Source organism: Myxine glutinosa, chromosome 11 (genome assembly GCF_964187855.1).
Source record: "Myxine glutinosa chromosome 11, kmMyxGlut1.1, whole genome shotgun sequence".
Lineage (NCBI taxonomy): Eukaryota > Metazoa > Chordata > Myxini > Myxiniformes > Myxinidae > Myxine > Myxine glutinosa.
In genome coordinates, this window is record NC_136271.1 from 35,060,013 (window position 1) to 35,077,671 (window position 17,659).

Genomic DNA, 17,659 nt, shown 5'->3' on the forward strand with positions numbered 1-17,659 from the left:
TGAAGTTTGGAGACGATCCGATCAAAGTTACTCAAAAAATTAGTGTTTCGTCGACCTCCATGATTGACCACAAAGTGACCTTGACCTTTGACCTTGACCTTCAAAATTTTGTGTGCTGAAGGGTATCTCTATAGGACTCTGATATGCGAAGTTACAGGAGTTTCCAATAATAACTGTGGTCTACAGAGTGATCTAAACGTGAAAAAAAATGATTAACCACAAACAAACAAACATACAAGCTGACTAATACATCTTGCAAAAACTTCGTTTTGGCAAGATAATAATCTCAATAATTTAAATTATCCTTGGAAGATCTTGGAAGGTTCTGGAACAACATTCCAAAAGAGTTTATAACAAAATTATTTAATTAAATTAAATTAAATTAAATTAATTAAATTAAATTAAATTAAATTGAATTAAATTATTTATTATTATGAAAATAATTCCAAATTATTTGATGGAAAAGGGTGGACATGGTCATTGGACATACTCGCTATCATTTTATATCAAGGTATAGTATGTGTAAATTTGGTTACTTGAATACGATTTTATTTTTCATAAAGATGTATTTACATTCAACACGGTTTTTTTTGTTTCCTTGCACAATGCACATGTAAAAATACAAAATGTCTGAGACTTTTGCACAGCACTGTATTTACTCTTATATCGCTTAATAGCTGAAATATGTCAAATTTGAATGTGAATGACAACCCTTGGTCGCTTCATCTTATGTATAGACATCTGAGTGTTGTTGTCAAGGTCAATACTTCACCTTTCTCTACTCCTTACAAATGAGGTTCGTGTGATAGGTATCTTGAGAGTTCACATTCAAGTTAATCATAATAATGATTTGAATGGTTAACTTTTACAATGCTGCATACTAACCATTACCGATGTATTATTCCTAATATATATTGATGTTGCAATTTATTGGGTGCCTTATTATCCCTTCCTCTTGTTATTTCTTTACTTGTTATATACAAGTTTACATTGAAAAAAAAAACATGATATTGTAGCGGCTACCGCTGGGTTTTCACAATCGCCTTGCACCTATCAAGGACGCGGAGCGATCACCATGCCGGGCTCGTCCAGGACGCCCGGGCAGGCCCGCGCTCAACTTGCCAGGCCTCGGTCGGGACGCCCGGGCAGGCTCGCCCTCAACTTGCCAGGCCGCAGCCAGGACGCTGGGCCACGCCCCCTCTCGCCTTTCCTGGGCAAACGCTCCGGGATAATATGTATATATATTGCTGCCCGATAAACGGGCTTTTCAGAGTGCCTGAGTGTTTGGTTTGATTAAAGCAACTCGGATGAATTCCAGCTTTTTGTCGCGTCCATTCTTCCGATCGACGTGGGAGCCCCAGCTCCTTCATTGGTGACCTAACGACATGGACACGGCAGTCGCCCTTAAACTGCCTACCTTCTGGGAGGCTCACGCGGCGGTTTGGTTCGCACAGGGAGATTCCCTGTTTGCCCTGCGAGGCATCACGGCCGACGACACCCGCTTCCACCATGTGGTAGCAGCGCTCGGTTCGGCCACCACGGCCCGCGCCCTGAGCCTCCTCGAGAGCCCGCCAGCCACTGACAAATACGGCGCGATTAAGAAGCTTCTCCTCGATGCTTTCGCCCTCCCATCGGCGGAACGCGCACGGCGCCTGCTCGACCTGCCCGAGCTCGGCGACACGCGCCCTTCCGAGCGAATGGACTACATGCTTTCACTGCTCGGCGAGCACTCTCCGGCATTCCTGTTCCGGGAGCTGTTCCTCCGTCAGCTGCCTAACCCGGTACGCCTCGCCCTGGCAAGCACGACGATCATAGATCCCCGGGCCCTTGCCAGAGAAGCCGACAAGATCTCCGCCGCAGGACAGCGCATCGCAGCGGTGACATGGGACCCACCGCCGTCCGACGCAACACCCATGGCGCCCGAGCACCCGGCACGGTCGACGACCGAACTGCCGACGCAATTGGCGGCCGCTACACCGAGCCGACCACCTCCAGCACGACGACCGGGGCCTCCACCTGACCAAGCGTGGTGTTACTATCATGCCAGGTTCGGACAGAAGGCCCGGACATGCCGACCCCCGTGCACCTTCGGCAGGCCGGGAAACGGCCGGGCCGGCGTTCATTACCAGCCATGAGCGCCGGCCACACGGGCAACTTACTGTTCATCACGGATAAAGCGTCCGGACGGCGCTTCCTGTGCGACACCGGCGCCCAACTGAGCGTCATACCCGCCTCTGACCAGGACAGGCAATCCGCGGTTTGCGGCCCCTCCTTGGTTGCGGATCGACTATCCGCACCTTCGGCCCGCGCAACGTCACCCTCTGCTTCGGCGGCCAACGCTTTGCTTGGACGTTTGTAACCGCAAACATGCCCATGGCTTTGCTAGGCGCCGACTTCCTCTGCGCACACGGACTGCTGGTGGACGTCCAACGGCGTCGTTTAATCAACGCCGAAACCTTCAGCTCCCTGGTATGCACATTGAGCAGCTCCGCGCCGACCGAGCTGGCATGCGCCGTCCCGGCGGCGAACGAGTTTGCTCGCCTGCTCACGGAGTTCCCGGCCCTCACGCGGCCGACGTTTTCGGCCGTCGCAGTACGGCATGGGATCGAGCACCACATACCAACCACGGGCCCGCCGGTCTACGCCAGGGCCCGCCGCCTCGACCCAGCCAAGCTCGCTGTGGCGAAGGCCGAATTCGACGCGTTGGAGCACCTCGGCATCGTGCGGCGCTCCGATAGCGCGTGGGCCTCGCCACTGCACATCGTGCCAAAGCCGGGGGGTGGATGGCGCCCGTGTGGCGACTACCGCCGTCTCAATGACGCTACCACCCCCGACAGGTACCCGATCCCGCATATCCAAGACTTCTCCGCCTGTCTGGCGGGACGGGTCATTTTTTCGAAAATTGATCTCATACGGGGATATCAGCAGGTACCTGTCAGGGCGGCCGACGTCCCTAAAACGGCAGTCATCACGCCGTTCGGCTTATTCGAATTCTTGCGGATGCCGTTTGGTCTCAAGAACGCGGCTCAGGCGTTCCAGCGCTTGATGGACGGCGTGCTGCGTGACCTGCCGTTCCTTTTCGTTTACCTGGACGACAGCCTCGTCGCCAGCACGTCCCGGGCCGAGCACCTCCTCCACCTCCGAACACTGTTCGGGCGCCTCAGCGAGCACGGCCTCATCGTCAACCCGGCCAAATGCCACTTCGGCACAACGGCCGTTGATTTTTTGGGCCACCACATCACCAAGAACGGGGCCGTGCCGCTGCCAACCAAGGTCGAGGCCATCACCACGTTCCCGCGTCCCCGCACCATAAAGGCCCTGCAGGAATTCCTGGGAATGGTGAATTTTTATCACCGCTTTGTGCCCCGCGCTGCTCAACTCATGCGGCCCCTCTACGAAGCCCTCCGGGGCAAGCCGGCCAAGCACGACATCGCCTGGTCCACAGCAATGGATGCGGCCTTCCAAAGCTCAAAGCGGGCCCTTGCCGACGCAACACTGCTTGCTCACACGGTGCTCAACGCTCCCATCGCCCTCACCACGGATGCCTCCGACTACGCGGTGGGCGCCGTACATGAGCAATGGGTGAACGGGGTTTGGCAGCCAATCGCTTTTTTCCGCCGGCAGCTCCGGCCGAACGAGCTCAAATACAGCACGTTTGACCGGGAGCTCCTCGGTCTACACCTGGCCGTCCGCCATTTCCGCCACCTCCTGGAGGGCCGACCTTTCACGGCGTTCGTCGACCACAAGCCGTTGGTTTACGCCATGGCCAAGGTCACGGAGCCGTGGTCGGCCCGCCAACAGCGCCACCTCTCCGCCGTGTCGGAGTTTACCACGGACATCCGGCACGTCACCGGCAAAAACAACGCCATGGCCGACTGTCTTTCCCGGGCCAGCGCGAACGCGGTCCACCTGGGCGTGGACTTTGCGCTTATGGCGGCGGACCAAACCACTGACACCACGGTGCAAGCCCTCTGGGCGGCGGACACGGGCCTCCGCCTGGCCGACATCCCCTTCGCGGACACTGTCCTGCTCTGCGACGTCTCCCAAGGCCAGCCTCGCCCCATCGTGCCCGTCACCTGGCAACGCCGCATCTTCGCCTCCCTCCACGGCCTTTCCCACCCAGGCCGGAAAGCTTCCCAGAAGCTGGTGTCGGCGCGATTCGTCTGGCACGGCCTTCGTCGGGACGTCCGCGATTGGACCAGCACCTGCACGGCCTGCCAATGGGCCAAGGTCCACCGACACACCCAGGCCCCGCTGGCACCTTTCACCGTGCCCGAACGACGTTTCGACCACGTCAACGTGGATCTGGTGGGCCCCCTCCCCCCGTCACGGGGGTTCACACACCTGCTCACCATGGTGGACAGGACCACCAGGTGGCCGGAGGCCGTTCCCCTCATCTCCACCACCACCGCCGACGTGGCGCAGGCTTTCATCGCCACCTGAGTCGCCCGCTTCGGCGCACCGGCGGACATCTCGTCAGACCGTGGACCACAGTTCACCTCCGAGCTGTGGGGCGCGGTCGCCCGCAACCTGGGGGTCAAGCTCCACCGTACTACGGCCTACCACCCCCAAGCAAACGGGTTGTGCGAGCGATTCCACCGCTCCATGAAGGCCGCTATCATGGCCGGCCTTCAAGACGGCGGTTGGGCCGACCGGCTGCCGTGGGTCCTTTTGGGCCTCCGCACGGCCCCCAAGGAGGACCTCCAGGCATCCACCGCCGAACTTGTCTATGGCCAGGCGCTACGCGTCCCGGGCGAATTCGTGCCCGACGCTACCAGTCCCTGGTCCGCAGCTCACCAGCGCTCGGACCTCCAGGAGGCCGCCCGACGGTTTGCCCCCGTGCCAACATCCCACCACGGTGACCCCCAGTCCTACGTCCCCCCAGCACTTCGCACAGCGGAGTATGTTTTTGTGCGTCACGACGCACATCGGGGGCCACTCCGGCCGCCGTACGACGGGCCCTTCCGGGTGCTGCGACGGGACGACAAGTCGTTCGTCATCGACATCGGCGGCAGGTCGGACCGGATTGCGGTGGCCCGCCTCAAGCCGGCGCACGTGGACGTCGACCACCCAACACGGGTGGCCCTTCCGCCGCGGCGAGGCCGCCCCCCGTCCACGGTGCCCCCCACTCGACCGCCCACCACCACACCGGACCCCCTCCCACGACCCGCCAGGGGTCGCTTCGGCCGGGTCATCAGGACCCCCCTCAAATTGACCCTGCCGGTGCAAGTCGATTCTGGGGGGACGTGTGTAGCGGCTACCGCTGGGTTTTCACAATCGCCTTGCACCTATCAAGGACGCGGAGCGATCACCATGCCGGGCTCGTCCAGGACGCCCGGGCAGGCCCGCGCTCAACTTGCCAGGCCTCGGTCGGGACGCCCGGGCATGCCCAGGCTCGCCCTCAACTTGCCAGGCCGCAGCCAGGACGCTGGGCCACGCCCCCTCTCGCCTTTCCTGGGCAAACGCTCCGGGATAATATGTATATATATTGCTGCCCGATAAACGGGCTTTTCAGAGTGCCTGAGTGTTTGGTTTGATTAAAGCAACTCGGATGAATTCCAGCTTTTTGTCGCGTCCATTCTTCCGATCGACGTGGGAGCCCCAGCTCCTTCAATATATACAATATCTTGGTCTATCATATCTCGTTTCTAAGATCGTTTGAATGCCCCTCGTACTTTGATTTGGTCCTTTGAGCTTTCTTAACAACACAACATGGCATCCTACAGCAACTCAATAAAGCTGGAGAATGGGTCTTCCAACCACAGCCAGTGTGTGACATATTCTGAGTGCTAGGCTTCCCAAATTTCTTTTTTTGACCTGCCAAGTGAAAGCAAATAACTGCATACCTGCATACAGTTGGCTCATAAGTTGTACACAGAGCTCCGTACTCGCAGTCCACCAGAGTGTTTGCTTTCTGGCTCGACGTCAGTGACGTATTTGCACCAGAGTCTCCTGTGGTTGGCGAGTTTGTGGTTGGCGAGTTTGTGGTTTTTGACGTGGACAATTCTTGGGATTTCTGCAGGTGGGAAATATCTGTGTTTGTTGGATAAAGAGTGTCGACAAGTTAACAGGATTTGAACAGAGGTGGCAATTACTCATATTCAGCCGTTGCAAGACGTTTTAATTTACTATTCTCTGTTGAGACAATTTCGTAATATTCTGTCATTAAAGTGCTGATTTTAACCCTTCGCCAAAGGATCTTTTTATCTTTGACATTGGATGTTATGGATTGAGGTTTCAATATTGAATGAATATACCCCAATATGTCCATGCACCATTCAACCTTTCATGCCATAGAAAATGTACAGACCATCTGGCAGTGACTGAAATATTTCTGCTCACAAAAGTTTGGGCTGCCATCTCCACAGCATTTGATAATGATTTCACAAAAGCCTACTTTCTCTCAAACACAGATTTATCCCAACCAAACACAACTGCTTCCCAAATAAAATCCTTCCTCTTCTCCAATGGCTTGATCTCAGATCATCAATTTGGATTCAGACCAAGTCATTCTCCTCTGGACATGCTGCTTCTGCTGTCTCAACAATGTATGGAGGTCCTCAACGCCAAACAGGAAATCAGAGCCGTCTCTCTTGACATATATCATGCCTTCAATATGGTCTGGCACCCCGGCCTGCTCTCCAAACTCTCCTCTTATGGTATCCATGGAAATCTCCATGCTTGGCTGGAGGACTTCCTCTCCTGTCGTATTCAACATGTGGCTCTAAATGGAATTCTCTCTTCTCCTCTTCCTGTTCAGCTTAGAGTACATCAAGGCAATGTCCTGGGCCCTGTGGTTTTTCTGGTCTTCATCAATGACCTTTCTGACTCTCTGGAATATCCTCTCTATCTTTTTGGTGATGACTCCACCCTCTACTGCTCCATCTCTCATACCACTGATCGGCATGCAGCAACCTCTTCACTCTCCGCAGACCTGGATAAAATCACAAACTGGTCAAACAAGTGCAACTTGTTTTTCAATCCTGACAAATCTCACACTCTCATTATAATGTCTCTCCGAAAATACCATCTGGAAAACCCTCCCATCTACTTTCTCAACAATCCTCTCAAATAAGTTCTGTCGCTCAAGCTTTTGGGTCTTAGTATCTGCCCTGATCTTTCCTGGGAAAACCACATTTCCAAGCTGGCCTCCAAAGCCAGTTGCCAACTGGGCATCCTCTATTGTGTCCTTCCTTGGCACTTTTGAGTTTCTCACCACCAACAAAGCTTTCATCAGCAGTTTGATGGAGTACTGCTCTCCTCTCTGGGCTGGTGCTCCTGCCTCACACCTAGCTCGGCTTCACACTGCATAAACCAAGGCTTTTAGGATCATTGGTATCTCCTGCAATGAATCTGATTCTGAGGGCCTTTCACACTCTCACCACAAGCAGGTTGGTGGTCTTTCTGTCTTGCTTGGAAAACCCTGTTTCATTTTTGCAGGTGGCTCCACATTGTGTTGTACAGTACATCATCCCACTGGCAGGCAGACTCGAGCTGCTTGCCTCTGCTTGTCTGGAATTTATTAGATGCATGCCTTTCAATCCTGAAACATACCACATTCTCACCCTCTACCGAGCTACCTATCATGAAAAATATCTACCTAGCTATTTCCATGTTTATTCACTAGAAGAGGGTCATTCTCTTGAACAACTTGACCTCATCATCAGCCATAATTATCAGTCCTGTGCCAAAATAATTCCTTGAGAAATCAGAACTACACAGCCTATAATGCCTTTGATCATAGATCAATGGAGTTCTGCTGTCCCATATGGGCTGGTATTGCAGCATCACATCTGTCTTTCTGAGAACCTTTAGAATCTAGAGATCTCAACATTATTAGCATCTCCTGCAATGAGGACGACCGCAAGGCCTGTTGTTCTCTCATATCACAAACAGATCAGTCCCTCCTTTTTTTTCAACTACCTTTTCTCTGGTCTCGTTCCATCTGGTCTCTCAGCACACTGAGCTCGCCAGCAAATACAAGATGCACTCTTCTCAGTAAGCCATCTACTGTTATACTCCCAAAAGCCAGGCTTTGCACACACTTCAACTCATTGTGGTGGCCAAAGCTGCCTAGTTATTAATAATAATAATAATAATAATAATAATAATAATAATAAAGGAGTCTTATATAGCCCCATCAAGCAGAGTAAACTACCCTCATGGCGCTTTACATTATCATGCGAACGCACACACAAACATGCACACACACACACACACAAACATGCACACACACAGACACACCTTCACTCTTGCCCTATTCCTCTCCCTCCCCATTGAAAACCCACAGATGTGTACTCCCCCTCCTCCTCCCCTCCCTCCCCCGCACGTGTACACAGACATACTCTCGATCTCTGTCCCACCTCAAACCAAAGGGAAAACAGGACTTAGACTTTGAAAGACTTGTGAAACAGATCGATTTTGAGGGAGGTTTTAAAGGCAGGAAGAGAGTCAACATGTCGAACAGAGGAAGGCAAGTCATTCCAGAGCAGAGGTGCAGCAAAGGAAAAGGATTTCTCGCCAAACGACTTGGTGCTGGTGCGCGGCGGCTCTAAGGTCATAGAGTCGTCGCTTGAACGAAGCCGTCGCCGAGGTTCATAGAGAGTGAGCAAATCGGAGAGATAGTGAGGTCCCGCTCCACACAATGATTTATAACATAGTGTGCAAATTTTGTATTGCACACGAGCAGAGACAGGCAGCCAGTGTAAAGATTCAAGAAGCAGAGTAACATGGTCAGACTTCTTCGCCTTACAGACAAGACGAGCGGCAGAGTTTTGAACCTTTTGTAACTTATCCAAGAGAAACTGAGGGCAGCCAGCATACAAAGAATTACAATTGTCTAGCCTTGAGAGGACAAGGGCACAGACCAGAGTTAGAGCAGCTTGAGGAGTAAGAAAGTGGCGAATGGATGCGATCTTTCGCAGCTGAAAGTATGCTGATTTGCAAGTTTGAAGTACTTGCTTGGAAAATGTGATGTTACAGTCGAAAACCACACCAAGGTTCTTGGCCGACGAAACAAAGTTTACGTCGGTTTCACCAACATGAATAGTGGTAGGAAGTGAACATTGTAGAGGACATCTGTGCGATCTTACAATCATAGACTCTGTTTTAGCATCGTTCAGCTGAAGTTTGTTTTGGGTCATCCACGCCCTCACGTCGGCAATACAGCCTTCTAACACTTCAACAGTGGACACGATTTGTTGAATAGTGCCTCCTTTGTACAGCTGATTGTCATCTGCAAAGGCGTGGTGATCAACTGAATGTCTGTCAACAAGATCAAATAGAGGCTGAGTGTACAAAAGAAAGAGGATAGGTCCCAGGACTGAGCCCTGGGGAACGCCAAAGGAAAGCGGAGAAGGGGCTTATTTCTGGCCATTGACAACAACTGTTTGCACTCTATCAGTAAGATAGGACATCAGCCAAGAAAGTGGAGTACCAGTTATACCAAATGTGATTTCAAGACGACGAATTAAGACACTATGGTCAATCGTGTCAAAGGCGGCAGACAAGTCCAAAAGAGCAAGAACGGAAACCTTACCACAGTCAAGAGAGGTCAGAAGATCATTGGTTATTCTTAGGAGAGCGGTCTCGGTGCTATGGCCAGGTCTATATGCTGACTGGCGAGAATTGAAAAGATTATTTGAAACTAGATGGTCATTCATCTGTGATAGCACAATTCTTTCTGTGATCTTTGACAGGAAAAGTAAGATATTACCCTCGCCTGAGGAGAGGGTATTGCATTTGAATCCGTTTGTTTGTCTGTTTGTCTGTCTGTCTGTTTGTTTGTCTGTCTGTATGTTTGTTTGTTTGTCCGCACAGAATAAATATGATTTTCTCTGCAACCGTTGGTCCAATTGACAGGAAATTTTCACCAGAGGTGCAACTCCACCTGTATAATTTTTTCTGATAATTATGACATCATAGGTCACGTGGTTCGGCCGCCATCTTGGAAAAACCGAAAAACTTTGCACCTCTATATCTCCAAAAGTGCTGAATAGAAATAATTGCGACATGGCTCATTGTAAATAACTCTCCATGTGGAATAACATCTGTGAATGATGATGTCATAGATGCCTCCATTATGACGTTATAATTTGCCAAGTACAAAACGTCATCCGATCAAGATGAAATTTCTTGAACATAATCTAGGAATAAATTAGTGGAGAAAAAAAATGATGTTGACGTCATCGGTCGCGTGGTTCGGCTGCCATATTTGTTTTAACACAAAAGCCTTAAAAACCACTGAAAATACATCCTGGCAAGGGTTTGCAATCTCCGATTGCTCTTTTACTTGTTTTGTTTTGTAATTAAAAGCTTATAAGACATTTGACTCACCTTCAAAATTTATCAGGATAACCAGATCTCGGTTCCTGATGTACTGGCGACTGTGAAGAAAAACATGAGGCAGGAATCTGTCGAACCCATAAGCTGGCCCACAAAAGTATCTGTGACCATTCCTATCCACTTGTTCACCAATCTTGGCTGGCCAGTCCCAGAAGAAAACGGTAGAATCTGCAGAAGGAAATGAAAATGCAACTCCAAATTAAGATGCTATTTATTAGTTTGGATGACCCCATTTAATGTGTGTGCAGTGCGGAAGTCTCGCCTCTGAGCTGTCTATAGCCTGGATTTGAATCTCCGCCCAGCTATAAAGTGTCATCCCAATGTTTAACAGGCAGGGTGATTCATCAATGTGTGTGACATCCCTCATATGGATGTTAAACTGGGCGTCCCATCAACCAGATTTACTTGGTGGGCGTTAAAGATCCTACGGCGTATTTCACAAATAGGGAAGCTATCACCAGAACCCTAACTAGATTCCAAATTTCTGCTCTAATCTACAGGAGTCAATGCATCAGCGGTACTGCTGTGCCCCTGAGAGAACTGATGGTAACCCACAGCTATGTACTACAACAAGTTGGGAAGTAATCATGGCAGTATTTATGACCATAAGGAAATCAATGGGAGTGTACGAGGAGTACGTAAAGAGGAAGCATTTTCACACCTTTTAAATGTATTCGGAGATTTGGATCTGTAGTGATGCTGTAGGTATTGGACATACGGAGTTGCACATCACTGTGCTGGTCCAGCGCAGACATCGTGATCTGAAGAGAAAGCAAAATGGGAATCCACACTGTATCACAAATAATTTGATTATAAAATACAAGGCAATTGTATGTCAGTATGTACAGTTCCCTACACAAGTATTGGAACAGTGAAGTTACATTTGTTATTATTGCTATCTACTCAAGAAATTTGTATTTGAGATCAAAAGATGAATATGAGGCAAGAGTACAGAAGGTCAGTTTCTATTTCTTGGTATTTGTATACATATCTGTTTTACCATTGTAGAACAATAACACTTTTTATGTTCAGTCCCCCCATTTTAGGTAAGCTTAAGTATTGGAGCAGATTAACTTAAAGTAAGTTAAAGTAGGATAATAGTTAGTATTTGGTTGCATTTCCCTTGCATGCAGTAACTACATCGAGCTTTTGACCCATCGATATCACCAAACTCTTGGTATCTTCCCTTGAGATGCTTTGCCAAATCTTTACTGCAGCCATTTTATTTTGTTTGTTTTGGGGGGTTTCTGACTTTAGTCTCCTCTTCAGCAAGTGAAATGTATGCTCCATTGGATTTAAATTAGGAAATTGACTTGGTCAGTCTAAAACCTTCCACTCCCCCCCCCCCCCCCCCCCTGATGAATTCCTTGGTTGCATTGGCAGTGTGTTTTGGGTCATTGTCTTGCTGCATGGTAAAGCACCGCCCAATGAGTTTGGAGGCATTTTGTTGTACATCGGCAGACAAAATGTTTCTGTACACTTTCAAATTAATTCTGCTTCTACCATCATTAGTTACATCAACAATAAAAATGAGTGAGACAGTTCCAGAGGCAGCCGATGAAAGCCAAAGCCATGACGCTACCTCCACCATATTTCACAGATGAGGTAGTGTGCTTTGGATCATATGCAATTCCTTCCTTTCTTCACACTTACACGTTTCTATCATGTTGTTAAAGGTCAATATTGGTCTCATCTGCCAATAAATCTTTGTTCCAGAACTCTACTGACTTCTTGGCAAATTATAATCTGACCTTTCTATTTTTGGTGCTGATGAGAGGTTTGCATCTTGCAATGTAGCCTTTGTAATTCTGCTGTCGAAGTCTTTTGCAAACAGTAGATTGTGATATTTTCACCCTTGCATTCTGGAGATTGTTGATGATGTCAGCAGTTGTTTTAGGGTTTTTCTTCACAGATCTGATGATTTTTCTGTCATGAACTGCAGTTGTTTTCCTTGGCTGACCTGTCCGTTGTCTGATGCTAAGAACGACTAGTGGTTTCTTTCTTTTTCAAGATATTCCAAATTGTTGGATTTGCTATTCCCAATTTATGGCTATGGTTGTAATTTAATTCTTCTGTTCTTTCAGCTTCCAAATTGTTTGCTTTCCTTTCATAGCCAGTATCTGGTCTTCATGTTGGTTTATGCCTACTGACTCCAAAGGCAGATTCGCAAGACAAAAACCAAGAGTAGATATTCACAGCTCTTTTATGTGTGAACAATCAATGCAACAAGAAACAACTGAACAATAAGAAACACTTGTCAGTCATTTGTTCCAATACTTATGCTTACCTAAAATGGGGTACGTAACATACAAAGTGCTATTTTTCTACAATGGTAAAACAGATATGTATTGAAATACCAAGAAATACAACCTGACCTTTTGTACTCTTGGCTCATATTCATCTTTTGATCTCAAATCCAAATTTCTTGAGTAGATAGCAATCATAATACTAGAATACGCAATTTGGCGTCTGTCTGTCGGATGATTTTTTGAACACGATACATTCCATCATTACTTATCCAAGTTCAACCAAACTTGAGAGGATGACTAAGGGTTACACAATGAAGGTTATAGCGCATTCATTTGCCACCCTCCCCAAGGGAGTTTTCCCCGCTATTTCTGTCGATGGGGTTGCATGTTGAGGTGTATATCCATGTTAACTTAGCTTTATCGTGGCGTTTTTCCAAGGTTGTTTCTAATAACAAAACTAACAATAATAGCATAATATTAATGTTATTACAAAACAATATTAATACCAATAATATCCCACCTCCCCAAGGGGTTTTTCCTCCTTGAACAAACGTCGAGTCAACGTTTATAAATAGCTTATCATTGTGTTTTTGTGGGAGTAACGACCTCTACTGGAAGTAAAAATATTATAAACCACAAACACGTATGATTAGCTGTTTAAACAGTCACTAATGCTGTTTACAACACTAAATGAAGAAATTTGGAGGAATCCCGACATCCATGAGGTAAGTTTTACTTACAGAACTGGGCGGAGATCTACGGTATTCTATATACCCCGCAAGGGTTGGGTTAATAACATGGCCCTTCCTGCCCCTAACGTGGCGTTTTTCGTAGTGAACTTTTGAAACTCGCTCCTGCTGTTTAACACGAAACTGAAGAAGGAAGCCAGGGTGGGCTTATTTACCAAGCTGCTAGCTAGCGCTTGCCAAGCCAGCCGTTCCTTAACGGTTTTGAATGGAGTGCTTGCTCGAATGCTTAAACCACTTGGCGATCTCTCCACAAGAAACTTGGTAAATTAACACACACCCAATGTTCTTGAGACTCGACCATTGATCGACTGTAATTTATAAACCCCAAAGAGGAATGACCCTTCCTGCCGCTCCCGCAGTGAGCGGGTGTGCTAGTAATAACAAATTTGACTTCACTGTTCCAATACATATGGAGGGAAATGTATGTATGTATGTATGTATGCACATCTGAAAATCATAGAAAAAAAAACAACGTGTGGGCAAATTTTCACTTAATTTTGCATATATGCTGGGTCTACTCGAGGTCAAATCATGCATGGGCACAACCCCTTCGCCCCCCCCCCCCACCCCCAAGAGGGTGTGATTCTCTCTGTAAGCAAGTCACCATAACCATAGTGGGAGGAGCGGGAGTGAGTGGGTGTTTCTAGCTATATTCAAATAAGGGAATTATCTGTATGTGTGTACATCTGATCATTTCAAAAGTGCAAATGGCAGGGCCAATCTAAGGAGGTGACTTGCACTTTTCACCTGTATATGTGGAATAATGCAAGTTGTTTAACCACTGATGTCTGCCTTAGGGAGGGAGCATTGACAGACACCATATTTCGCTCTAGGAGGGAGCAGGTATTACTAGTATCAATAAATACAATGATACTTCCTGGCCAAACAATAAGTATATCAACTACATCAGCAATGCAGTTGCATCATCCCAAATATTACATACCTGTTTCCATGGACAAGGCCAATGCAGTTCATCATCTTGATCTCCACTTGTCAAATGAACAAACAAGCCAATGCTTTTGCTGTTTTGAGACCTTCCGTTGGGGTACATACTCAACTGGAAAGAGTACCCCTCAGCACTGATAAAGCGTGGGCTGTAGATTGCTGATCCTGTTGGAGTTTCGGCAAGAATGGAGGTGAAGTTTCGAATGGGCCAAATCTGTGTAAAGCAGGATCCCTCCGTCAATGTGAGGTCATCCACTGCCCAGCCCCCTGTCCCTGCCGAGAATCCAGTCACTGCACGCAAGGCCAGTCGGAAAGGACGACTCTCAGACAGAGATACTTGTGTGAATGTCCACCGATTAGTATTTGTGGCTGGAATGCTGGAGATCACTTTCAACTGTGAAGAATTTGAGGGATGACTAATAGCAATCTGGAGCTGGTCATCATAACTGCCTCTGTGCTGGTAATAGATCTGCAGGCATTGTTGGGCCTTTTGGGGCTGCAACACACGGGTCTCGATTACAGCCACATCACCTAGACTCGCTGCAGCGTTGGTGAACAACAAGAAAGGACCCCCATCAATGGAGGAAAAAAAAAGTCATACCTCAGAGATTCAAAACATTTAAAACTGGTGATTGTCTTTGGCCTTTTCAATTGGGCCATTCTGCAACCAATTTTTAAATCAACCTTTGTTATGTTGAGATTTGGTTAAATTAAGTGCAATGTCACTGTTTGCGAAAATTGATATACAGTATTAAAAAAAAACTGCATTATATACGCTATTCAATTTTCATGAAATTAACATGACATTGATTGAGTTATGCCAACCCTCTTGGAAAACAAGAAGCTGACATTTGAGGCACCAGGACTAACACCTGAAACATTATTTTGATTATAATTCTCCTTGCTTCCCACCGTGGTTGGCATACCTCACTCAAGGTTCTGTTGATTTCATCCACTGTTTTAGATCAACACTACCCTTCATGAGCAAGACAAGTTCTTCATTCTATATTTTGGAATTAATTGAACAACATGACAAAGCAGATACTATGGATAGTTTCTGGTGTTCATTTAAGGTTAATTAAAGCATTTTTCACTATGATAGAGCTAGATATACTACACAGTGAAATAGTTAGTTTTATTTGTTTTGCAGTTGATTAATCCAGGTCTGTACTCACCATCTATGTCACTGGTGAACAGATATTCAATGGTTCCAGAGACCCAATGCCAATCAGCATCATCAGCTGTGATCTGCTCCATGCCACATATAGTTATATCATCAAAGGTACATCGGAATAACAGGGCCAAAGATGAATCTGAGGTCCAAAAGGTGGTATCTGGTCAGTGAGTGAGTATCATTTTCAATATGATTTAAAGGAAATAAAATAGCAGTTATTTGTATTTGTTGTGAATATATGATTTTAACAACAGATCAAGGCTCATGAACAGCTGGAAAACAAAGGGCTTCTGGCAGAAATCAAAGTAGTTGGTTACAGGTGAACAATACACAAACAATATCCGTCTGGAAAAGCAGAGATACATGGAGAAATTAGAGGTTGGTTGGGACACTGCGACACTGGGACAGCATCAACCAGAGTTGAAGAGATTTCGTGGGGCAAAACGTTGCAGAAAACTGAGCGAATTGTGGACTTTTGGTTAAAAGTGCTAAAGTTTGCATGATTGTACTACCGTGAAATGGGGGGGAATAGGGACAGCAAGGTGAACAGGGACACAAACTGAAAAAAAGTTCGGGAACTTTTTTCGCTGAAAATTGAGAACCATACTGATTTGTTAGGGTTAGGGTTAGGGTTATGGTTAGGGTTAGACAAACAACAACTAAGACAAAAAAATAATAATCAAGAAACAATCCTGAGTTTCCAACTTATTGCTAAATTGATAGCTCAGATGGATGCACATAATATGCACCCATAATATAAACCGCGGTGCCAATGAAAAAAAATATGGGATAAAAAGTTCTCCAAACTGTCCCTATTTCTTGATTATTATTTTTTTGTATTAGTGACTGTCACTATTCACCCGTAAAACGGGGTGAATAGGGACAGCCATAAAAATCCTATTTATTCCTATTTAACCCATATATGGGATTAATAGGGACTATAAGTTGCTTTTTTTTAAAAAACAAGAGACACTTTCAACCCGAATATCAACAAATCAGTATGGTTGTCAATTTTCAGCGAAAAAAGTTTCCGAACTTTTTTTCAGTTTGTGTCCCTATTCACCTTGCTGTCCCTATTCACCCCCATTTCACGGTATGCGATCAGCAGATCAAAATTGCATATCGACTTGATATTTTCACTTAAAATGGCCACCATAATCAAAATACATGCCAAGCCCAAAGCAAAATCGTCCCAAACTTCTGAAGTATTCCAGATCGCCAACTGTGTTAACGTACAAAAGTTGGCATAGTTACAGTAATTGAATTGTTGATCAATATTGTATCTGAAGCCATGCAAAGTTAGTTCAAAATGGCTGCTGATTTTCAAAATGGCTGCCGTATAAACCTTATAGAGTCAGAAGAAATGTGTATTTTTAAAAAGATCGAATTAATGAGCAAACCGAAATATGACACTTCTTGTACGCTGCTTAAACAATTATATTGGAACTGAAATATCTGTCGAATATAAAACAGCATTCTACAATTATTTAAACTCAGTTTATTTCATACATAAAGTAAACAAATGGCAATTTTCGACAAGTCAGGGCAATTCAGATATCTAATCATATGAAACATTTGCTCTACTGTTTTTGTATTTTTATAAATGGCCAAGCTTCAATAGGATACCGTACTTGAAAGACATCAAATCTGGTAAATTGTACAAAAACAAAAGTATATCTAGTATCAGAGTTTAATAAAAAATATAACCACTGGACCTTTTGCTTATCTGGTCCCTGGCCTAATATTGTAACCCAAATGTGGTATCATTCTGACTGGCAGGTGTAGAGAAGACGGTTTTTGAAAGACTTTATGGAATTTCCCAATACTTTACTTAAATCCACCATGTTGACACACTTCCGGTCATAATGGGAAAAATGGTGGCAACATCAATGTTCATTGGCAGGCATTTTAATTCAAAAATCGTTCTATGCTCCAAGAAACTGTTGTACCCAGAACCCAAATATCTTCGTCTGGAATTTGCTGGGCAAAGGAGAACTTTTGGGAATACCATCTGACAAAGTATACACATCTGTCATATCCAGCCAATATCAGCAAATCTCATGAAGCCATTGCCATCACCACGACCCACCACCTAATATAACTGGAGTCCTTGTTAATAGTAATCCTCAAACTATGCCGGAAAAAGAAAAGTGATTAGTAAGGCTAATTTGGTATTTAATTAGTCATCATATTTAAAA

At 46.4% G+C, this 17,659-nt stretch overlaps 2 protein-coding genes across 2 annotated transcripts in view; both read right to left on the bottom strand.

The window, feature by feature from the left end:
• The window catches only part of LOC137418107 (uncharacterized), a 51,361-nt gene extending 45,431 nt beyond the window's left edge, over positions 1–5,930 (bottom strand). Inside the window, exon 1 of the mRNA XM_078786259.1 lies at positions 5,847–5,930. The gene's annotated coding sequence lies outside the window, so the exon portion shown is untranslated. The remainder of the gene's footprint in view (positions 1–5,846) is intronic.
• The window catches only part of LOC137418094 (meprin A subunit beta-like), a 73,092-nt gene that overhangs the window by 18,802 nt on the left and 36,631 nt on the right, over positions 1–17,659 (bottom strand). Inside the window, exons 6-10 of the mRNA XM_068104056.2 lie at positions 15,463–15,600; positions 14,286–14,827; positions 11,006–11,105; positions 10,336–10,512; positions 5,847–6,033 (exon numbers count right to left, since the gene is read on the bottom strand). Of these exons, the coding sequence (XP_067960157.2) occupies positions 5,847–6,033; positions 10,336–10,512; positions 11,006–11,105; positions 14,286–14,827; positions 15,463–15,600 (1,144 nt within the window). The remainder of the gene's footprint in view (positions 1–5,846; positions 6,034–10,335; positions 10,513–11,005; positions 11,106–14,285; positions 14,828–15,462; positions 15,601–17,659) is intronic.